Genomic DNA, 24,785 nt, shown 5'->3' on the forward strand with positions numbered 1-24,785 from the left:
AAAAGCAGTAGCAGTTACCTGATTGCAAGATAAAGCAAGTAAATTTGCTGATCTTACAAAGAAAAGAAACAAATACTGTTTCTTGCCTAGTTATTTTTCACTAGTTTAGTGAATTCGGTTTGTTTACCCTGTGACCAGATGGTCATCCTAAGCAGCTCAAGGTAAGTGATGCAAGTGTGCAGCTCAGAGCAGTAGGAGGCAGAATTTGGAAGGGAAGAGCAGGATCTTTGTTTTCTGGTTATGATTTTGCTCAACCTGTACAGGAAAATTGTTCTTTAAGCTTAAAAATGCTTATGCCAGCTTCCTTTGTAACAGTTTTCATTTGACACTTATTTTCTTTGCTTTCTGTCATAAACTGTTGGATATCTTGCATTCACTATGCTCTTAAGCTGTGCTCTTAAGCAGTGTACAACTCGCTTGAGGTGTAACTGCATAGCCTAACTTACTCACTGTTATCGACAACTAAGAATGATTTCACTGCTCTCTATACAGATATGCTGTATACCACTTTAAGTTCAGAATGTCAGAAGATTATTTGAATTTAGCTTGTTTGTTTATGATCTTAAATTTTCACACAGACAGTCCCTTGCATCTCAACATGAATTTGAGACTACCGTAGTCTGTCGGGGCAGTATTCTAGCAATGTGATATTAGTTTAATGCTACTTTCCAAACAGGCCTCAGACATACAGTTTCATTGTTCTGCTATTTTTATTTGCAATAGAAGAGTTTTGAATTTTATGTTTTGGTATGTTTTCTTGGTAGGTACACAACTAATGAAGCAAACTATAAACTCTTCACTTCCAGAACAACTGTAAGTATTTGGTGGAGGTCAGGCTAATTAGTACTGGTTGGTACTGCAAGGTTTGGAATTTTTATTTCATATATGGTGTTCTGGATCCTTCTTTCTCCCATCCCCTTTTCTTTGTAAACTAATGACATGGAAGCTTTCATTTTAATACTTTAAAAAGTACTAAATACTCTTTATCGATATGGTTCACTACCTATATTTACGATATAGTTATAAAAAATGCCAACTCTTGACCAAGGTACAAAAGCAATTGATGCCTAATGCTCTGTGTCAACAATAGGCATTTTTTGTAGTACAAGACATTGGAATAAAACTCTGCAGAAATGCCCAATTGCACTTATTTGGGTTCGTTTTCTGTAAGCAAAAGAACCAGCAAGTGCATTCAGTGTTATAATAGTGGTTTTTTTCCCTCTAACATGTAGGGAAACTATTCACTTTTTTTGTTGGTTTAGCAAGTTGAATCTGCTCCCTGAGCAGGCAAGTGAGTGTTTAGAGGTGGCACAAACTGGCAAGAGTCTGCATTCAAGGACTGAAAGAATGTGGCTGCGCTTTTTGGCATTAGCAAGCTACTAGATGGGATTGACTTTGTAAAGCTAAACCCGCAGTAGCTGTGTAAAATGAAAAAGTTTAGACTATATTGTCTTCTGAATTGTTCAATGTTATTGATAGGAGATGAATAACTGAAGCAGTTGTATTTATCACATGTTTCACTTTAATTTGGGTACATTCAGGCTTTTCACATGACTGTTGTTTTCTACCTCCCAATAAATTGCAAGAGATCAGACAGGAACTTTTAATAGATAACAGAGAACAGAAGCAATGTGAGGTAATTTCAGCATCTCAGTCAGATGAGCTGAAGAGATACGTAGAATTATTACATCTGTATGTCTCCAATTATTCTGCTGAAAGAGCCCACGTATTCTGATTGTGTTTAAAAAATATGACACAAATTGGTCTAAGTTGTTTAGAGCAGAATTTTACGTAAGAACTTCAGTAGTTCAGAAAATCAAGGATGAGCATGAATGAAGCGAAAATGCTGTAACAAAGCCAAGAACGTCAAATGGACTGCTAGCTAATGCTTAGTATCGCTGATGGGTCGTACAGCGTTATTTCCTCCTCCTTACTATAATTTTTCGTATTCAAATTGAAGGACACCTGAAGGATTTTAATATTTTTCTGGTACTATTTTCCTGTTGTGAGCCGCTTCTGAGTTTCCTTCAGGAAAAGTATCGAGTGAAGAGAGAAACAGCTCTTGACAATTATAACGTCAGGGCAAGCGGTCCAAGGGATGAGTTTTCTATTAACACTGATTCTGTCTATGACAGATGTAATACTCATATATTTTACGCTGCGCTTATTTACTCTAGAGCAGTGGTTGCGGAAATGTGGTCTGTAACACCATGGTTAGCTAATCTGCAGGTATCCTATGGATCTACATTCAACAAGAAAATGTTGAAATTTATCACATTAATCTCATTAAAATATTCAATAAAAAGTAAGCTAACTTTACTTCCTGATTATTTACAGCATTTTTATAGCATTTTCATGCTTTAAATTTGACTTTAAGATGTACAGCCATTCATAAGAAGTTCTAGGTGTTGACAGTGGTCCGTAGTGCAAAAATGTTTAAGAATCACTGTGCCAGACAAGGTCGGCATCTCTAGCAATTCCTACTTTCCAGAATGCCTTCAGGTTACCCTGGGAGGAAGGGAGCTGACTATATTGTAAGGAAGCACGTAGAAGCTTTCAGCCTCTCCACAGAGAGATTATATTAGGTCTATTCTGTCTCTCAGAGAACACAAAAGTCAAAGAAACTGTTGCTTCAGTTATAAACAAAAATATAATATATAGGAAGAAACTTTTAAAAGATCTGTAAAAAGTCATAGGAGAAGAAATGCATTACAGAATACAATAACTTAACAACAGACTTAACAATACAATACAATACTTAGCAATGACTTTTATATCTTGGAGCGTGATGGTGCAAAAGAGGTGGTTCTTTCCCTGAAAATTTATTTACCATCAGTGCCATCAGCGCTCTTTAGAGTGCTGTAGCAAGAGCGGCTGATCGTCTGTGATGATGTTGCAAACATCAGAATATCATGCTGGGCAGATGGCATGGTTTTTATTTGTATCTCAAGTTCCTTGGGGAAGAGAACATTTCCAGAATGCTGTGTTGTATTCAGTGTACGCTTATTATGGCTTTTGTCATTGTAGTACCTGGTCTTTTCACATGGTGAAAAAACGTAGATCCTGTTGGGTTCCCAGAAAGAGAAAAGAGAAAAGATAGATGCTAGTTTGCATTCTAAGGAGTTGTTTCCCAAAGACCAGTGATGACTCTCTAAACAAAATGTTCTGTGTTAAGCAGCATCATTTACGTCACCTGACAAGCTTTCTTGCTAATATTACAAGATACTCATCATCTTATTTGAGCATGTGCTTAATGTGTTTGATCTGCTGATTGCACTTATTACTGTTTTTAAATTAGTTATTCCAGTTAAACCTTTCCTTAACTATTTTTGTTGTGATTAAAAACATTAATCTTTTTTATTCATGATAAAAATAGATTAAGAACATTATAATTTTAAAGTAATGTTTGTACATGTTGTCGCAGTCAATACATTTGTACATACTAGCGTATGTTCTCAACTCTTTGGTTAGATATATTTAGAATACGAAGGAACTTCATTTGTTGAATGGGAATTTCCTGACGTGTGTACTGTTAAAAATAAAAGGTAAGAGTTTCATAAATGAAAAACATTACCATAAGATTAAGATTTTGAATTCAGTGGGTGTATAGTTAAGGTAATGCAGGATACTTTTGAAATTTCAATGACAGTTTACGGACGTGCTTTTTTTTTTTTTTTTAATTGATGTATGCAAGTTCAAATAAGACAGCAGCTGTCAGGACTGGAGATATATGAGAAAAAAAAATACTGTCTTTTGTTCTTTGAAAACTTGTAAGGCCAGAACTGAAATGCTCTGAAATGAGATTTTTAGACTGTGGTTTGCGAAGACAAGTCAGTTATGTAATGCTGCTAAAGAAAAAAGAGTAAAGAAATATCAAGTGAGTTCTTCAGACCTGCATATTTCATTCTCCCCCAAAAGAATGGCAAATGAATTACTGTCTTCAGAGAGCAGAATTGAAATTATTTTCTGTATGTATTATATTACAATTTAAATATTACTTATGAAATCTTAACTATGAAAATGGACATATACAGCACAAATTCACTTTAATTACAGTGTCCCTCCCCAAATTTCGTTGCTTGTCGCGATCCAGACAGCAGCTTGCTCTCAAAGGCATGTGTAAATAAGTTCCATGTTTCTGAGTGTTACCTGTTGTGTACAAAGATACTGTGTCTCAGCCTTTGACAGCATCAGACATTGAAAGCTTAATAGTACGTGTGAGTGCTGGATAATTTGGATGACTTATGTTTTGCAGCTTTTTCCCTCTGGGGCAGGGCAATGAAGAGATATATAGGGGTAGTCCCCCCCCGTCCCCCCCCCCCCCCCCAAAAACAGTGAATATATGAATCCTTTTGGTTTTGTTCATTAAAACAAGAAGTGAAATATTTTTCAGTATTTTACTGAAAAAGGCTGAAAGCTAGTCTTTTTGTTTTCCTAGGGCTATTTTTTGTCAGAAGAGGTCCCTGCATTGGGTCATTGCAAAAGTGCCAGCTCAAAGGAAGGAGTACAGTAGCCCCAATTTACGTTAGCTTAATCTATTCCTAGACAGCACCCTTAGTTCACCATCTTTTGCGAGTGCTACAAGCACTGTGGGTGAGAGCTACTGCGTCAGCTAAGATCGTATTTGTTTATTAAGTATCGCTTAGAATAAAGACTTACGTCTTTGTTATATCTGTTTAACTGTAACCTAAATACCTGAGTCTTTTTTTTTTTTCTTTTTTTTTTTTTTCACTGTTGAGCCTATCTAATGATTTGGGACAGGGTGGATGAAGAATTAAGGTGGTGAACAGGGTGAAGCGTGACCTTAAAGAGAGGCGATCAGAATATGCAGGCATTCTGGAGTGATCCATACCATATCACATCCTTAAAAAGCTTGGGGACTGGGAAACTTCCCTGCCAGTTGGCTATCGTTGGGGGGCTTGTTTATAAAGCTGTTGAGAGAGAGTAGTCTCCTAGTTCTCGCTTTCCCTGAAGTGTCACTGTGATACTCTACAGCAGCTAGGTTGTCTCACATACATGTAAGGAGAAACGAGCCAAAAGCTTAATGAATATTTTATATGCCTTTTGTCTCGAGTTTTTCTCACATTCTTCTTTTCTTTATCTTTTATTTGGTCTAGTGTGCTTGTAAATAATGCCCTGAAATGATTGTCTTTCAGTCTTAGAGATGCAGATTGTCTGTCACCCCAGTACTAAACTGCTGGATTGTATTCTCTGTTCATGTTTAATAGAAATGTGGGGTCTTTTCTTGCAGAGAATCTTCAAGAGGACCCTGAAATCTTAAGTTTTCCAAATTTAGTCTAAGTAGATCTTTCAGATGCCTATATCTGATGTTAATTATTGTTAAAGTTTTGTGTCATGTATGATGTTTATTTTTTAAATAACTTTAGTTCACCAACAACAGCACTGAATTGTCCGACTCCTGGGACTTACAGAATTAAACCAAAAGTAAAGGTTGAGGTAAGCTGTGAAAAGAAATTGTGAGAAAATTAATTGTCGTCTGATCACTATGCGATCACTGGTCACTGAGCCTTTGGACACAAGGATCCGTCACAGCATCCATAGCCTGTTGCATAATGGAGCTCCAGAGTTAAATATGCTAATTACAAAATAACCTAAGTCTATATGTGTAAAGGCTGTGATGAAAAACTTCCAAATAAGAATGGAGTTGGACTAGTGTAGTAATGGTTTGTTTCCTTCCAGGCTGAATCAACGAACTGTGAGTTTTTGGATAGCATCCTTTATTTTAGTGAAGTGATAATCATTTTACACATATCCCTTTAACATCCAGTTACTCTGCTTGCTCTGCAGACCTACTCGCTTCCCGTGTCTTCTCTGATGATAAAAAGCAGCTGCTTCCCATCTAGCTGCAAAAAACTCAGCTTTTTCGTAATAGTTTTTCTAACCAACGTTGAGTATTTTAATAGCAGATTCTGTAGCATGATAAAAGCGAAAAAAAGTATGGGACAATGTTAAATGATTTTAATCCCAAATTAAATGAGAGATAAAAAACATAGTGCGGATGCTATTCATTTTCTTACTAAGTTTGGCAGAACTCTTGATTCTTAAATGCATTTGTAACAAGAACAGTGTTTCCTGCTTCTTACGTTGGAATGGCACAGATTACATGGATATTGTCACAGATTTTCATTGCGTTTATCAAAGAAATCTTAGGATATGACTAACTGGGATTTTTTCAGTCTTTTGTAGAGAATGTAATCAGTAGGTTGGGAGATTGGAACTGAAGAAGTTCATGTAGCATCCTGGAGAGAAGAAAAGATATTGACAAAACTTGACATTATCCCTTTTGTTGATTAAATGCCCAGAAAGAATCACAGTATCTTTTTAAGAGATTAAGGAAGTTTGCAATATACTGTTGAATCCCTATTCATTAGATAAGGCTGTTAACAAAGAAGTGAATGATGTTAGGACTGTGTCCCCTTGTATACCTCCATTTAAGGTGGCACAGAAACATAGATAGGCTGCATATATACAGTGCCTGCTAGTCAGAATTGATCTAATATACAGAGTCTTTTAAAAAAAACTCACGTGAGAAATGTCACTTAATGTTATGCTTTCTGAGATGGAATTGCTGCAAATTACTTCGTGAACATCATAGCTAATTTTTGCCTATTCATTTGTGTCCTCTTAACTGTCTCTTCTCCTTATGACCCGTTCCTAATGCAAAACCTCAGTTCCCGCTCACATATTTCACCACGCCCTTTTCGTCTAAATGACCCTAAGTCTTACCCATGTGTTCAAACTCTCTTCTCCTTTCCTTATTTCCATTTCCCCCCAGTATCTCTTGAGTCATTCTAGAACAGATTCTGCTGCTGTCATTGTGGACTGCTGGTTGAACAAGAGGTAGCAAATGCTGTGATGAATCCTAACCTACGTAATGAATCCCAGCCTACCTACGCAATGACTGGCCAAGACTTTTCAGACCTTCTGTTTTCAAGCATGTTTGTGTATTTGTAAATAATCTCACTGAATTCAAGTAGAGTAGTCATAAATCCAAGTTTTTTCTGTAAGTAATAAAGCATTATATAAATGCGTTTATAGATATTAGTAAAATGTCAACCAGTAAGTTATATTAGGAAGGCAGCATATGAAAGTAAAACAAGTTTCTGTCTTCTAGACGTTTGAGGATAAAGAACGGTATTTGCCTGCTTCTGACCATTCTCATTGTTTCATGTGGTATATAACAACAGCTCCACAAGCAAGCAGGTAATGTTTTTTCTTTGTGAATGTTTTTGGAAATAGATAATTTAATAATAACGTTTTCTAACAGGGTACTATTGTTAATGATCTGCCTGAAGAAATGAAAAGCCTGTCAGTGTCGAATTTATGAATTTTAGCAAATGTTGGGTATTACATAGAGATATGTTTGGGTCAAACTGAGAACTCCATTTTGTATGTTGGTCTCATTTGAATTCTTTGCTCTCTTTTGCTTCTTCTGTGTTGAATTAAAATCCATGGGAAGGGAAAAGAGAAGCTTTTGTAGTTAGCACAGGTCTAAAAATTAAGGATATTGAGGTATTGATTCAGACGTAGCGCTGAACAAAAATGTAGCCATTGCGCAAGGTAAAGCAGCTTTTCAAGACAGAATTGCAGAAGGGAGCTAATGAGCAACAGATTACAAAGGAAAGGGTATATTACTCACCTAAAGAGACAGGCTTGGAAGAACATATGTCAAAGAGGCCTGAAGGTTATAGAAGAACCTACTATCTAGTGTAGAAAGCAGGAGGATTTTGATTGCAGAGGCCAGAAGAACACGTTTCTTCAAAGCAGTCATTATTGTAGAAATAAGAGTATCTTGGATTACTGTTACAGGGTTCTAAAGAGTGTTCAAGAGAAGGGAGCAAAATGAGGAAGGGACTTTATTCTTTTGTCTGTATCTGTGTATTTGTTATGCTCACTAAAGTAATGATTTTTAAGCCTTATAAAGTAAACGTGTCTGTCTTGCTCTCTCTCACATGTCCCTGAAAAGGTATACATCAGAATGAAGTTGTATCTGGAAAGCGTGTGCTCAAACAAGTGGGAATTAAAAAAATAATTGGACAAAAGGTGCCACTTCTGCGAAGCTGTGGCATACACAGAGCCTATGATCTTGAAGTGTGCTAGGCAGATGAAGAAAACAAGAGTAGTAAGGTTTAAGAGCGCATATTTTAACATAGTAACATCAAACAGGAAACCCTGGTAGTTGTCAGTCTAGGAAGCCGTACCAGAATTTGGTCACTTTACATTCAGAAGCACTGGGAAATGATTATTATCAAACTTATCTTCAAACTTTTCTGAAAAAGCTTTATAGATTTTTCTGAAAAAAACAGCAGTTTTTAGCCTAAAATTTGTATTCCACCTGTTTGACCCATGGAATTCGCTGGTATTTGGCTTGCTTTATTTATTTAGGAGGGAAATCTATAATTCTAGTCAGGAATATTTTTAATGGCATGTTTTGCTTACAAAATATGTATACAAAATCCTATTTCTGTAAACACAGTAGAAATAAATAGCAGTAGCTTGAATTTTAACAGTTTTTGAACCCTTCCGGTAACTTCTGTGTACTGCAAAGCATCGTCTGTGCTTGCTCTCAAAGCCATAGAACTGTTTTATCTCTTTTTATGTTTCTAATAGGCTAGTCAGTCCCCTTTTTTTTTTTTTCCTGTCAATCCCAGGGTAAACTTTCTTGCATGTTTTCTGTTCTGATTAGTGTTAATGTTGCCCGAGAGTGTCTTCCTATAATTTCCAGATATTATTGCATAAAGAAGCAATTAAATACATTTATTTTTATTTTGTTGGAAGGAAGAGGCTGAATACGGTTATCAAACTGAAATAAAATGTGATTGACAAGAAGCCACAGACAGCCTCAACAGCAGCAAACATTATCTCCCATCCCAAAATAATTACAGATCAGACGACTTTTTTTTCTCTTGTACTTCAGTCACACTAGTTAGAATTATTTATGTCTTTGCCTGAAAACTGAAAATTTAATTTGGAAGCCACAGGGATTTCTTTCAGCAAATTTGAAGATAATTGGTAGATTTTTAACATTTTACTTGAGTTGTTACTAAAACATGCTTCTATGTTATAAACTCTAATCCTTGTGCACAGTTTATTTTTTCCACTTAAACTGATGGGTGGATTCTTGACTTCTTTTGAAGGCAGTGGATTTTTTTAATCAATGATTTCGTTGGAACTGAGGTTTTGTCCAGGAGGTTAAATGCGGTTTGATGTCATGCAATCCTAATACTATTGTATTTCTGACATTCAAGACACAGCAGTTTCCCTGCCTCTGCCTCTCGAGTCACAGCCCTTGGAACTTACCCGTTCCAGCTGCAGCAAGAGCACAGAAGACTCAGGCCCTAATTCTAATGCAAACAGCACTTTGCTCCTTGTCATGCAATTACAAAGAGGGACCTGTCCCCCATCAATATTGGACAGAGGGAACGTTCCCCTGCCATAGGGCACGACATAGTCTCCATAGTGCAGCTTGATGGAGAGGTATCCTGCCTTGCAATTTAATTTTACTTTAATCTGATAACTTCAAATAAGATGAACTTTAACAGAAGAATATGTTTCTTAAATTAATACATATTTTTGTAAGAGAAAAGCTGCGTTATTTCTAAAAAACAGCATTTGAAAGATGGCTGAAATGTGTTTTAAATGAGAACCATCAGCAAATATGGATGTCTCTCTTTAAATATTGAAATATTTATGCTGCAGACCAGCCAAAGCCAGTATGTTAAACACATTATATTATAACATGTTCTAGACACTATATATATATGTCTCCTGCAAGCAGATTGATTTAAATTGTGTGAAATAATTTTATTAGATAAAAACTTTTTAATGGTAATTTCAAGTAATATATAATTTGTTTTGTCTCTACAGAACAGATCCACTCTCAGTAAATGAAAGCCAGGTAAATTTAAGTTTGGCTGTGTCCTTTGACTGTATATTTTAATCTAGGTATTCTCCAGATCTTTTCTCACTTTCATGAAATGCAATTTTGACATGAATTCAGGCTGATTAAAGGCAGACTTTGGCCAGCCTATTATAGATTTCTTTGAATTTGTGTGCTTGTTTGAGAGCTTAAAAATGTATGTCATACAATGAATCTGATTAAACGCTCCATTGGTACAGTAAACTGCTGTGACCTATGCTCTTGTTTATAAAATTTATTATTTCACAGCATCTGCCAAATTTAATATAATTTAATGTAAACGGACTACAACATAAATTATTTCCTACTTCATCATTCCCTTTTTGTTGGAGTGTGAGAGAGATTGTGATCATATGGGAAAACAAGGAAACTTTAAAAAAAAAAAAAAAAAAAAGAAGGGGTCATTACTTAGAAATTGATTTCAGGGAGCTGCTGCCTAAGTAGTGTGCAGCCTACCGAAAATGAACTCCACAGCTGTGGAAGCAAACTTATGTTCTCCCTGTGTAAGTTCTTCTACTCAGACACCTCTGAGAAAGCAGCTATATGATTACTTAGCTTGCCCTGTTCTAAGGACAGATTGCAAGATTTGGCATTTTGCTTTGAGTAGATGAGTAAGAAACCGCAGGATGTGATCTGCACTTTTAGCACATCAGCTGCTTTGTGAGACACCCTTATGCTGTAGTACTTTGTGGTAAATGTGGTGAATGTGCCTCACTGACTGATTGTTCTCTTTGCATGTACCATGAGATGTGTTTGTTGTTTTCCTGACTGAAAGACCGATATAGTCAGCTGTTTGGCAGTCATGGAAGCATACATGATACACATTTTAATAAAAGCTTTGTAACATCTCCTGGACAAGAAACAAGTTCTGATCGTTTTTAACAGGGAGTAACCCCTCCTTATCTTTCATCCTGCCCTACAGCAGCACAGGCGGTATATAACTGCGTAGCCAATGTAGATGGAGAGGGTCTGAAGAAGGGCTTCTGAGGGAAGAGTGAAGGCATCAGAGGGGAAAAAAAATCTTTTGTATGAACTCTTGCTCATTTCCCCTTTATTGCTGAGGAAGGAGGTACTGCTTCCCTCAAGTTTTTGTTGCATGTTGACATCAACAGGAAGCAAAGCATGTAAAATTATCTTACAGCATAGGCATTGCATAAGTTAACATAATTATTACATTATCTTATGTGTTGTCACAAGAAGAAATGTTATCATGGTGATAGAATATTAGTGTTAGTAAAATATCAGCTTGCTTTTTTTTTTTTTTTTTCACTTGTTAGGAGTTAATTTTATGGGTATACGATCCTGAAAATGCAGATGCTTCTGAACTGAGCCACACTGCAATTCTTCCTTCACAAGTACGTCGAAGTGATGCCACTTAAGAAAAAGTTAAAATGCATGTCTCGTGAAAATTTACCAGTCAAAAGTGGAAATGTCATATTGCAATGTACTACCTGTACCCATCTTTATTTATTTCACTTTACTATATTGAGGAAAATAAATTTGCAGGATTTTCTCTGCTGTTAATACTGCAGCAGTAATACAGGTATAAAGAGTGAAGTGAAACCTATTGTGCGTTTCACAGAGATAGAATAATTAGCAAGCTGGAGTAATTCAGTCAAATTTTAGTCTTTGCAAAAATTGTATTCGGAATTAGTATGTGACAGATTAATATGTGACAATTGAACACAAGTCTGGTTTTTTTCCCGATTTCCTCATGCATCTGCATAGCAAACTATTAGAAAAAATGTTTAAACAAAAATTGTGGAAGTCCTGGTGTATGATAAATAGGGATGGTACCTCACTGATTTAATTAAGACCTAAAAAATTCAACAACCCTTCTGTACAAACTCATCTGCACAGATAGATCTTGGGAGTGAAAGGGGACCATTCATGGAATTATTCCACATGGATTAGTTGTAGGGATTAATGTGTAGAATAAGTTTTATCTGGATTGGGTTTCTGATCTAAATGAACTGGCAGAAAGTATTTAGTCTTTGGTATGGCGCCTGAGATGAGGTATGTATGCATGGCACCCCAATTTATTTTAGAAATTACTTTTTTATTTTGTCCTTATTATATCTTTTAATGTTTTTTTCTATTTTTTTTTAATAGTTGACATGTTTAGCTTCCATGCCAAGGCATTTTTATTAGATTACTAGGTGGTAGGCACGTGTTTCTGTTTTCCACCTGCTGCTATGGAAAGAACGCAAAGAAAACTGAATTTGGCTCTGAGTGCAATATATTCTAAAATGAATAGATTGAGTAATAATGATTCTAATGGTATGTCATTGTTTGGAAATATATTTTATAAAATTAAATTTCATTCTAACTTCAGAATTTCGAAAGAGAGAGGTTCTCAGCAGCAGGTGAATCTATTTTAGATCTACTATTCATTGATGTGATGCTGGATTTGAAATTAGAAATGGCCATACAGCAACCAGTTGGGTGAAAAATGTGTTAAATAATAACTTTTATTTCATTTAAACAGAGTTCTCAGGAACTCAGCAAGCTGTTCTGGAATTTGGGACAGGATCCTGTTGTTCATACCTATTTAAAAAAAGACAAGTACTATCCTCAGGAGTATCTAGACTTCGGGTACAGTATCTTATTTATATATTTTGATGGAATTCCATTCAAAGTTATTTTACAGTCATGACTGTACAGACAGTTGTTGGTAAGTAGATACAGAAATAACAGTTAATATTAAGTAGTTTGGTCATTTTTCGTGTTTATTTTTTAATTACACTGTAGTAAGTAATATTGGAAGAGTATTAGGACACCTGTTAATTCAGCTGTAAGTAAGGATTGTATACCACACACCCACAGAGACCATTTAAAGAAAGAAGGATATAGTGCCCAAAGAACTTGACAGTTTCTTTCTAACCATTTTGCAGCATAGAAGGGGTAAGATAATTGCGGAAGGACAGATGCTTCCAAGCCCTCAAATTGGTAGAATCAATCCTGTGCATTTCGGAGTACCTTAGGGAAAAGCCTGACCTCTGCCAGAAGATATAATCTTTTCTATTTTCATGATTACACAGCGCTTCTGTTGGTTGATAGCAAATCAGAAACAACTTCCAGATTTGGGGCAACTTTTAAGTACCTGACTTGGAAAACACAAGGAGACCCATATATCCTTTTAGAGCTTGTGCAGCCTGAGATCACTTCAGCTCAAAATTACCTTTGAATATTCTCTTGGTGTCCTCATATGGCTGACTATGGCCATATCTGGGCCTCCTTTTTCTACATTGGAGTAACTTTTGTGCTTCAGTAACAACCTGCTCCTGTTTTTTTTCCTTTTCCTTGAGAAATGAACTTGTCATCTGCTAGCTGGGTTTATCTGCCATTTGTTCCTTTCACCATAGTGCTTAAAACTAAGTAACCGCGTAAGCAGGATAAACTTAACCGTTTTACAGAGCTAAATATCTGTCGTCGTTTTTAAAGCATTTGTTGTTACATAAGCCTTTCAGTCTGTACAGTTCACTGCATGTAATTGTTCTACTTCATATGTATAGAAGTCCGTGGAATAAGGACCAAGATTGGACTCAAAAATCACCTACAACTTTTACTGTAGTGGTCTTCGAGTCCTACTGGTTAAGTTGTAGGTATCAGCTCAAAGTTCAGCGTCCTGCCATTCAGGCGTGATACTCAAAACTTGCGTGTCGAACACATCATCCTCATTTAGAAAAAAATGTTGCCTAGATATTCTTCTTCACCGTTCTCTAGACTTCTAAGTGGTGGTGTACTTTTTTCTGTTATGTGCTGATGTTTCAGGCCTAATTTAAAAAAAGAAGTAAGATAGCTCAGGTGGAATATCAGGTTCAGTTAAACTGCTTCCAATATCTCTGCTAGCTTGCTCAGGATTGAGTTCATGTATTTGTACAAAACACCAAAATTTAGACATTTTCTCTCACCTCTTTGGTGAAGAGTTCATCATTTTCTGTCAGCCATCTAAGAAGGATTAGCTATAGCCCTTAGTGGTGATGAGCAGTACTGGGGCAATAGCAGTGGTAATATAGTTCTGAATATGTGCGATAAAAATTACATCCAAAGTATGAATCCTCCTTATAATGCTTGTTTATTTCCAGTCATGCTCTAACTGGGGGGGGGCGCGGTATTCTGCATGAGAAATAGAAAAGTAAGGAAGTGGTGCTTGGAAGGTGAGGGGAAAGAGGTGGAAATCTCAGTGCCTCCTTGTACTACAGCATGCACCCTCGGGTGACATTCATAAGAACTTTTCTTAAGAATATTGTATAGGATTTCAAAGCATGAATCAATTTCTTTTCACAAGCAGCAATGTCCATTTTCTAATAAATAAGAAAAGGCATTATGTTAACATCTTGGTGGTCTGGACAGTCACAAACAGGCAATTTGTTTATCCAGACAAACCTGACACTTGAAAAACTTCTTGGGACAGTGCCGTCCCATGTCAGTTCCTATCCTTTCTATAGTGACCTTTCTATAGCGCTGGAGCCCATCATGAAACACTTCTGCACTGTTTTTTCTAGTATTTTGGGACAATGAGTATTAGTTCTAATATAAGGATTCTCCCGCTGTCCATTCCTCTACTTTTCCTTTCTAAGAGTATTTACTACACAGTGCTTTGCAATGTAAAGTGAAAACACAGCAGGCTAGAGGTGACATAAATTCATAGTTTTCATTTGATTGTGAGTTGATCAGAAAATAGGTTAAGTGGTTAAATAATAGGAATATGCATACAAGGAGGTATGTGTAGCAAACTTATTTGTCACCAGTTTTGTGATCTATAAGCATAAAATTTTATTCTGCATAAGCCTTTTGTGAAGCTAATCCAAATACCTCAGAGCTAAATTTTGACACAGAGGTACTGAGAATGACTCTGGTTTACGTTTTATGAGAGGTTCTTCTTACTGCATATTTCTTGCAACATATTTACCATCTGTCTCTTTGATACTTACCCTTGTTTTATGCTCTCTCTGAATACCCAATTAAAACAAGTTACATTGCTATTTTATGACTTTTCCTTCTTTTCTAAGTTTGCTTGTAGCCTGTAATTAGTGCTATTTATGATACTGCAAGAAACGGATGTGACTTTTAACAGGAGCAGTAGCTGCTTATGGAACTTTGGTTTGTGCTTTATCAGTTGTATCTTTCTATTTGATCACTAGATGGCAACATAGCAACACCTCTTATCAAAAGTTGCTGTAACCGCACAAGGGCTTTTTCTATCACATTTTTCACAAAGGAGCTAGAATAGTCTCCAAGAAAAAGAATATATATATATATTCTGGCAATGTCAGTAAATTGTTTCTCAATGATGTGAGTGCTGGTATAACTTTTTTATCTCATTAGCTGCTTCTTTTTCAACTGAAGTACAGAGTAATCAGGTAAGAGAAAGTAGAATCTGCTTCATTTTTTTCTTCAAATAGGGAGGAGAAGCTATTGATTAATCTGAATTTTCTCACACATACACCTGGCTGTTTTGTGGAAACACCTTTTATTGCAACCAGTGGCACTTGTGCTCACATCTGCAGGAACAGAATTTGCATTTCTTCCCCCTTTCCAAATATTCCTCTTTTTGAGAGAAGTCTAGAAGTTAATAAATCTGTTGATAATAAAATACTGAAGTAAGTTTTAGGTGAAACAACTTGTGTTCAGGAATTATGTGCAAGACTCTCCTCAGCATCACTTTTGAGAGTGCTGAACCCACATAGTACTTCAAGTTCTGGTCAGTCTGGACAGGATGTTGTGGGGAAGTCGTCACTAGATATCAGGGTATGAAAACTGAAATTTTAAGCTCAGTTTTGCAGGAGTTACCTATTTTCTAGTGAAATGAGAGGAAAAGAAACAAAACCAATCTTAACTGAGCTACCACTTCTTTTACTTTTGGGACTTTGAACAGATGCACACTTTTGCTCAATATTGGCTAAAAAATCAGTGACAGGCTATTAAGCTTCTTCAGTCTCCTCTGTAGGCCAACAGCAGCTTCTTAGGGAACTCAGACAGTTTGTAGGAACAGGAACAGGTTCTGTCCTTTAACACATTTTTTTCCAGAGGCCAAAGCTAGGAAGCCTATACTCCTCCCATGCCTGCTTTTTACTGAGCTATATTTTTCCATTTTTATGTTCTTTTCAGCCCTGCTGTATCCTGAATGTAGTGAAACAGAATTGTTTGGGCCCTGATCTTTGAACAAGTCATCTTCAGAGAGGTTTGCCTTTGGTACCCTGTCACATCCCTTATAATCCTTTGTATTTCATCAACCACTCATATTATGCCACCTGAAATTAGGGAATTAATTCTGAAAAACTGAGCAGTTACGATTAATTGGAAAAATAACAAAAATCATTTCTCTGTCTTGATTAGCATGCATTATCCACTCTCTGTGTTTTTCCTGGGAATGTCAGTTACTGTGGAGGATTTGAGGAGGAAACGTCTAAAGTTTCAAACTCACTCCAGACTTTGTATACTGGAGCTACTAGAATATGTCCATATCACTGTATATCCTAATAAAGAGACAGTAATACAGAGACAGGTATACTACATATCCATGACTGGGAGAGCCACACAGATTTTTGGTCTCTGCATGGAATCCATTAATTAATGGATTAATAGAACTCCTTAATGAGTCCATGGAATACACTGACCATGGAAAAGTGAAGCATCTAAGTGTAAGGATCTAGATTTACATGAATTGATGATTTGGGTATGATTTGGGTTTTTTTATCTGATTCTGTAAGCTAGTTGTTTACCAAGCAGCCTGCTTAAATTTTCTGCTGTCAGTGCTTGAACTTCTGCATCAGGGATGCTTGTGTAACTGCCAATGTGATGCATACATTCTCACACACTCAGTCTGTAAAAAATTAAGTTTTTTTTTTTTTTTCTGTTGGGATGACTTGTTCCATTTCCCTTTGGAGAAAGATAAAGGTGATGAAATGCAATTTATGTTGCATGACTCCAAAACAGGTCTTCTTCACAAAGACTTAGAAATTCTCAAAATTCATGACTATTTCGGCTGTCAGGTTTGCCAGTCTGCAGGATTTATAAAGAGCCTAATCCTACAAGTAGGTTATCTTTTTTAAGCCATGTTTTATCTTATTGCTTATCAACACAGCTCTTGCTGATTATCAGTGGCCCTGATCACCGTCTGCAACATGTATGGGTCTGATGTTAGTTCTTGTTGATCAGCTTTGTTCTTTGAGCTATGCAGAATGTGCAGGAGGTTGTGGGGAAGGTGAGGAAGAAGGTGGCCTCCGTAATAGTGAATGCTGTATTATTGCGTGGAGTTGTAACATTATAACCATTCATTTTTAACTCCAGATATTCTTGTTTTTCTCAGTCACATCTTTCAGAAATGCGCAGTTTCCAGACAACACTGAGATACAGAATATACCTGCTTTTGTAAGTTTAGAAGTTAAAATCTAACTGCAGGCAAATTCTTGTCTTTGTCTCCCCGTTCGTCTTCTATCTTGTGGAGTTAGAAGAAAGTTAGGATATAATTTTGTACCACTGTAGCTGGAAGATGGAGCTTTTGTGGATACACAGCGTCTCTATCCTGAAGACAGCTGCACTACCCAAATAGCTAATTCAGGACCTTGATTGTAGGTGCAGTTCTTCTAAGAATGTGACATAAGTCAAATCACGTAGCTGAATTTGTTTCAGTGACCTCAATGGTAAGGTTTCATCTTGCAAGTTTATCTGTTGTTTCTTCCATTTTCAGATTATGGACAGTCAATGTACCTGCAGTACCAGAAGACATCATAATAAATATACATGGAAAGGCAATAGCATTTCAGGAATGCTTTGTTCTAGATACTCCCTTTGTAATTCCAAGGCCTAAACAATCATTTCCTAGCAAGAAAAATGCCATCTCGCTCTGTTCCTCCAGTAATAGAGACATCTCCATTACATGGTCTGCATGTTTTCCAACAACAGCTGTTTTATTATCAAATTTTGGAACTTTCTATACAAATGATGGATTCAAAACTTACGGAGAAATCAAAGTTCCTTCAGATGCTTTGACCCAAGACCTAAATAATCATGTAACTGATGTGGCTCTAACCGTTAATGGAATCTTATTTTTAATAAATGGAAGTATTTATAAAAGAGAATCTGCTATTTTTTTTAAACTTGGGGCAGAACACAAGCTTCCTGAAACAGAAATAACTGGAATACATTCAAGATACTGGTGTTCATCTATCTATCCACTGCAAGTAAGTTATCTTTAGTTCTCATTTAACTCTTGAACTACAGATGCTCTTCACTGAATGTCTGGATGAATCTATTTTAGATTTACTTTTCACTGAGGTAATGCTAGGTTTGGAATTAGAAATGACCAGACAGCAGCAGGTTTACTTCCAGGACGTTTCGAAATGAGATCTGGATACCCTGAGTGGCTCTGCATGAGCTCATGTAGCCATATGGAACCATTTTTAGGATCACAGCTTAAATTTGTCAATTCATTCTGATGGAGCTCTGCTGATGACATTAGCTGAAGATATATCCCATAACATTTTCGTTTCCTAATGTATATAAATTTTGATATAAATTTTAAGGGAAGATATTGTTTACCTAATCACTGTGGTCTTCTTCTTTTTTTTTTTTTTTTTTTTTAAACAGAATGGAAAACAAATAAGCACTTTGGCAGCGTGGACATCTCGTGAGCTGTATCTTGCATATAATGAAATATTTAATAAAATAGCAGATACAACAAACTTAGCGAAGTCCTTACATTTTCCAGACAAAGCTTCTTTATCTATAGAGACTGTTAGCTATGACTCAATCCCATCTGAAATTTCAGTGTTGCTGATCTGCAATGGCTGCAGCTCCTCCAGACTGTTTTATCTGGCGTTTTATAGTGAAGACAGACAATTTTGGGGCTTAAGAGAGTTTTACTTACCTGCTCCTCACAGTTCTGGTATGAGGATGATATATTTGAATTCAGCATTATCATCTGGTCTGCTGTGGGACAGTGGGAGCGTTTACTACACCTATAGAAACAACACAACTAATGGATTATTTCAAGTATCTGGATCAAATCTGTCACTATCAGAAATGTCTAATGGGAGCACTATTCACCAGATTATTCTTGGTTAAGTATATTATATTTTAAGTAGTTATTAAGTATTTTTAATTAATTAAGTGATAAAGTAGAAGAGGAATTTCACGAAGGGATTACTGAGTTTCTTATTGTAAATGATAGTCATAGAATAATAGTTATTAATTTTATTGGCCTTTTAAGACTAAAAATTATTACTTAGATGGGCAGACGTATCAAGCAATTTTTTATTCTTCATGTAATGTTAACTATCATTCGGTATGATTCTACTAAGAAAACTCGACAGCTTTTGGCCTTAGCATTTGTTTCAGCAGGATAGCTGTATCTGCTCTCTGACTCTTCAGGGGGATTATTATTTTTGTCCTATTCTGCTTGATTCGAAGTTTAATGGCATGAAATCTGTGCTGTTTCTAAAGAGAAGGTGACTAAAATGGCATGACAGCAAAAACTTTTTCACTACATCAAAGAGATTATTTGGCAACCTTCTGACTTTTTAAGGCACCCACTTTCACACTGTAATCACGGCATCGTATTGACAATATCTGGAATTCCCAAGTAGGCCATGACTGTTATTAAGGCATAGTCCTTCCATTTGTTATTCCAGCCTCGAGAAACTTCATCAAGTCTCCTCTCATGGTAGCTGCTCAGCTTTAATGGGCAGTTAAAGAGGAATTCAACGAAGCAGGTGCCATTCATTCTACAGACTGTCTGTTGGATTACTTGAGTCACCCCGTGACTGTATGAAAGTCGAATCTGAATCTGTCTCTGCAAAGTTTAGAGTTCAGTAGATCCATGCTGCACGCTACCACAGCCATATCCTACAAAATTGTTCCTGAAACTTGGAAGATCTGATCCTACAGCTATGAGCTATTGTTCCAAACAAAACCCTTTCGTGAGTGCAGGATCATACGGGAAAGCCCTCTCAGGCAAAAATGGCTACCTCCAAAAGCCATAATAAGTACTTATTGGGACTAGGCTTACAACATGAAGCCCGCAGGCTCCTGGGATGCCCAGAATCCTACCTCTTTATGCAGCTAATGTGATGAAGAAGATGGATCCTAACAAGGTTGTGCAGTGATGGTTTGAGAGCCAAGCTCGTCAATGCAAATATAGTAACAGCTGAGAGAATACTTACAAAGAACAGGAAGAAGCTAGGCAGATTATGGCAGAGCTAGCCAACTGTGGCACAGTGCAGGTGGCAGGCCAAGGGTACTGGCAGGAAGACTTCTGAAGAGGACGTGCTACATATTTCTGCTAAAATAGCCTGTAGTTGTCTATAGAGGGGCTATGTCTATTGACAGTGCCAGGAGAGGAGGCCCATTGATAGTACTGAAGTGATTTTTCTTAGTGGTCCTTTTTAAAGAAAGTGCCTGGATTCATAAGTGTAAGTCCGGTTTATGGAGACTCACAGAAGATTATACCTGAGTACCATTTCCCTGCTGGCTCAGGAGGGAAAAGTATGAGAGGGAACCCTGTTAATCAAGCTTCTAGCACTCTTTGTTGAGAAAGAGTTTCTGCCTCATGGCCACTGCAACTTTCCTTGCCTCTGACTAGAGCTGATCCTGAAAAAGGTTGTGCTGCTCTCACTGGCATAGGCTACAGGCAACTCTCTCCAAATGGTGAGACAGCCTGAGCCTCTGGCCTTTTTCTTGGCAGACTGTGGGACATTTAAAACAGGAGCCTACTTTAATAGACTATAGTTACACAGATCTACATGATTCAAAATCAGGCCCAGCAATATTCTCTGCATGAGATCATGACTGAGCTCAAAAACAGACTAAGTCTACAGGAGACGGAAGCAGGGACGGGCTACCAATACAGAAACATTGCCTGGATGTGAAGGGACAGAACTGGGAAAGCTAAAGCTTGGCTGGCATTGTAGCTGGCAAGGGATATGAAGGATAACAAGAAAGGCTTCTGTAGGTGCATCAGCAGCAAAAGGTAGAATAAGGAAAATGTGGGCCTGTTGCTCAATTGAGCAGCAGACCTAGTGACTGGGGATACAGAAAAGGCTGAAGCAATCCGTGCTTCCCCACCCTCCCCCAGTCTTTATTGACAAACTGTTTTCAGGCCTACCAGGTCTCCATTCCTCTTAGCAAATTTTGTGGGAGAGAGTTGCTATCCACAGTGTAGGAGGATTTAATTAGGAACTGTTTAAACTAGCTGGACTTACACAGTCCATGGGATCAGACAGGATACATCTAAGAGCGCTGAGAGAGCTGGCTGATCTCATTGCAGGGCCACTCTCCGATTGCCTTTGTACAGTTGTGGTGATTAGGGGAAAAAGGCAAACATCTCGCCCATCCCCAAGAAAGAGAGAAGGAGGACTAGAAGAACTACAGGACGGTCAGCCTAGCCTCAGTGCCCAGGAAGATTATTGATCAAATCTCCTGGAATAAATTTGTTGTCACAGGAGGGATGAGAAAGTAACTGGAAACAGCCAGCATGGATTTACCAAGGAAAATCAGGCTTTACCAATCTGCTCACTTTCAGTGATGAGATGACTGCATGTGGAGTGGTCTTTGGAATTCATTCCAAATTTCTGACATTATATCTGAATTTCATGTGAATTAGGAAATTATGTAATCTGTGTTCTTTTCCAACCTCTGTTGTTTCAGGGCTAAGCTGGACAGCAGGGCTATCTTCATCTGAATAGGACCAAATTTTTTAGATAAATTTCATTTTCATTCTTTCTGTTGTCAGAGGACTCAAAAGCACAGCAATCTCCTTACAAAGCCTATTCAGCTGAATCAAGCCCTTTTACAGAGTTATTTAAATAGAAGTGATGTCAAAGATTAAGGTATACTAATCAGAACTGAAGAATGTCTCTTTCCCAGACATCTGCAAACAGCCATCTGGAGTTCCTTTTATAATGCCATTGTAAAAGCATCTGTGAATGGTAACAGTATTTCTTAAGAGTAGTCCTGGGATAGTCCTTTTTCTTAACATATGTTGACTGCATATTATCTCTGGATATGAAGGAGGTACTTCTTGTAGTCACCATTGGTATGGTTGTTTATAAGTACTACTCAAAGAAAAGTAAGAAAGAGGGCTACTTACTGCTAATCAACTTCTCTGAGATGTGTATGCCTTTTGCATACCTCTTGAAGAGGACATAATTGAATTGTTTAGATCTAGAATTATGGGGTTTTAGGGACTACAGAACATATGGTGTGGTTTCTCCTTTATGTCCCTACATGCAAAGAGATGAGGCATAAGCATGCTTTATGAGTACTGCTCAAATTATATGGCTTCAGGTACTAACAGCACATGCATCCATAATGGCAATGTCCCTATGGGCAGTACATCTCAGAAAACTAGTTAGTGCTAAATAACTTTGTGTTTTCTCAGAAACATTCCTGTATTTGAAATCTGTGTAATTATCACATGATATTCCATTATTACACAAAATATTGTGCAGTATGGGAAGTATTTGGAAAAACTGATCGTTTGACAGACTGGTTTGTTCAGTGACTGTTTTATTAAAGAGGCTGGTCTCTCCCTTCCCCATGTGAGATCACACATGCTAATACTGCTAGAGTCACTAGATTAAAAATTGTACAATCATTAAAAGCAAATTAAGGAGTTTACCTTCGTTCTTCAAAGCGTGCTGCTTCTACCTATGCCAAGATCCCTCTTCTGTCCCCGCGACATTGAAATTCTAAAGCAAAATGATGCCAGTTGACAAAGGAAATGATCCTGCAAGGTCCCGCGGGTTTTTCTTTTTTCTGTGGGAGTGAGATTAGAGGACAAGAGATATGTCTGCCAGCCACTGGGGACTGCTTCTCAAAAGATTTCTCTCTAACTTGGGATGTATATGAAGGGAGTACATGTAGATACCATATGAGAAGGATGCTAGTTGTAAGAAAAAGGAGCTCTAAATAAATATAGTCATCATCTTTTGTACATTTAAATTACACAAATAAAGATGTATTGTTTCTATTTTTCTTTTTACAGACTACTTTGGAAATATTTTGATAAAAATGAAAAACAACATCTTCTTTTCTACAAAAACTGACTTGAGAGAATTAATTCGGCTTCCTGTATGGATAAATAGAAATAAAAAGATGGTCCTTTATTTGAATCCATCTGCCAGTGTATACATATTATTAATTGATGGTTCTAGAATATACCGCCAGACCTATCCTTTGGAAATTGAAGTACTTAGCTCTACAATTAGCTCTGAAATTTCTTGCTCAATTATAGCTTTTCAACACAACATGGATTTCAATGTCTACTATCTGGACATGGGAGATCAACTGACGTTTTGGTCTCAGATAGTTTTTGAGGAAAATGTGGATGTAAGTACATATCTGAAAGTCTACAGGCCAGACTTATTACTACATAAAGAAAGCAGCAAATATGAAGTTGCTCGTGGAATCTGTACTAAAAACGAGGTAAATTTTATTTAAAAGTGTATTTCTGTGCAGTTTTAAGTTTCTTTCCGCCATATTTTGCCATACATTTTCATATTCTGTGGTGTTTGTGTGGTATTTGGGACAGTCTTTATGTGTACATTGAAGGAGTGGGGAAAGGCTTTTTTCCACATGCATTCACTACTATTAAGACTTTGCAGCCCAGGTAGATCCATACAGATTAATTTTCTGCCAAAAGAACTATTATTTAAATATATTTCCTGGATTATAATTCAATAAGAGAAACCAGTACTTCTAACTATGAATTAAAATAGCACATTAACTAAGTTGCATCATCCCAGGTCTGCACTGTAAGTCTGGAAATTAGCTACACAATTTTGCAACACTAAGAATGCAAATTTAATAAACATGAACCATTAGTCACAATAAGCCGAAAATCATCTGCCCTAATTTAGGCATAAGAATTGTTTTAGGCATTTTAAGTGTTTGTCAGCATTTCATCTCATTTATCTGCCCCCTTCCATTCTACTGCTGCTATGTTTCATGAGTGTCAACATTTGGATGTCTAATGATCTATGGATACTCATAGTGTCTCTCTTGTGCACTAATCTGCTAATTTAGATGTCTACACCATAGTCATACCGTGCTGTGAGGCAGCTTCTGTTTTGTAAAGGTTTAAGTCCTTCCGTCACCCTCTGCAGGCTCACTATCTCCCAGGCATCTCAGAAACAAGACTCCCTTGTTAAGGCTGAAATTGAGGCCCAGCCACTGGTATAAAAATGCTGAGCTATGCAGGCTTGTTTTGGCAAGGCTCAGGGCAGGTCCTGGTCTTAAAGAGCTAGAAAATACCAGAAGTGGACGGTATAGATGAAGAGGATGATATGAGAGGAGGCTGGAGGCAGAATCAGCAGTTGCTGTTTGCTGTTCAGATAGCACACTCCTGAACATCCTCCTAGATGCAGCATTGTGGTCCTCTCTGATGAAGAGCAGTGGATAGAGTGTTTCCAGCTCTAGCTCAACGCTACGATGTACCTTTGCAGCCTTCCTTGAGACAGATTTATTTCCAGTCATGTCACAGGCATCACTGTCTTCCTCAAGATAAACACGAGAATGCCTTAACCATTGTGAGCTTTCAGTTCCGGACTGTCTATTGTCATCCCTAGTTGATCCTGAAGAAGCTTGTTGATGCCTTTGGCAAATTTATTGAGTCCTTCATAAGTTCCTTATGGACCTTTCACCTTAAAATCAGTTCACACAAGTTCCAAGATCAATGGAGGATGCTGCAGATTATGAGACAAACTTCAACATCTGCAAATCACCGAACAGTTCCAGCATATATGTTTCTAGCCTGCAAAACAGCTCCATGAAGGCAATGGCTTTCTGCAACAACCATCCTCAGCATCACCTCTTGATAGACATCTTTGCAAGTGGCTGA

General features: G+C 37.2%; 1 protein-coding gene across 1 annotated transcript; it reads left to right on the forward strand.

The window, feature by feature from the left end:
- Nucleotides 1-24,785, forward strand: CATSPERE (catsper channel auxiliary subunit epsilon). The gene is made up of 12 exons (XM_068936511.1): nt 1-161; nt 765-813; nt 3,472-3,545; nt 5,388-5,457; nt 7,136-7,224; nt 9,889-9,919; nt 11,218-11,295; nt 12,429-12,535; nt 17,637-18,129; nt 18,536-19,007; nt 22,932-23,371; nt 24,600-24,785. The coding sequence occupies exons 1-12, from the start codon at nt 139-141 to the stop codon at nt 24,783-24,785; spliced, it is 2,112 nt and encodes a 703-aa protein (XP_068792612.1). The 5' UTR covers nt 1-138.

Source organism: Struthio camelus, chromosome 3 (assembly GCF_040807025.1).
Source record: "Struthio camelus isolate bStrCam1 chromosome 3, bStrCam1.hap1, whole genome shotgun sequence".
NCBI classification, from domain to species: Eukaryota; Metazoa; Chordata; class Aves; order Struthioniformes; family Struthionidae; genus Struthio; species Struthio camelus.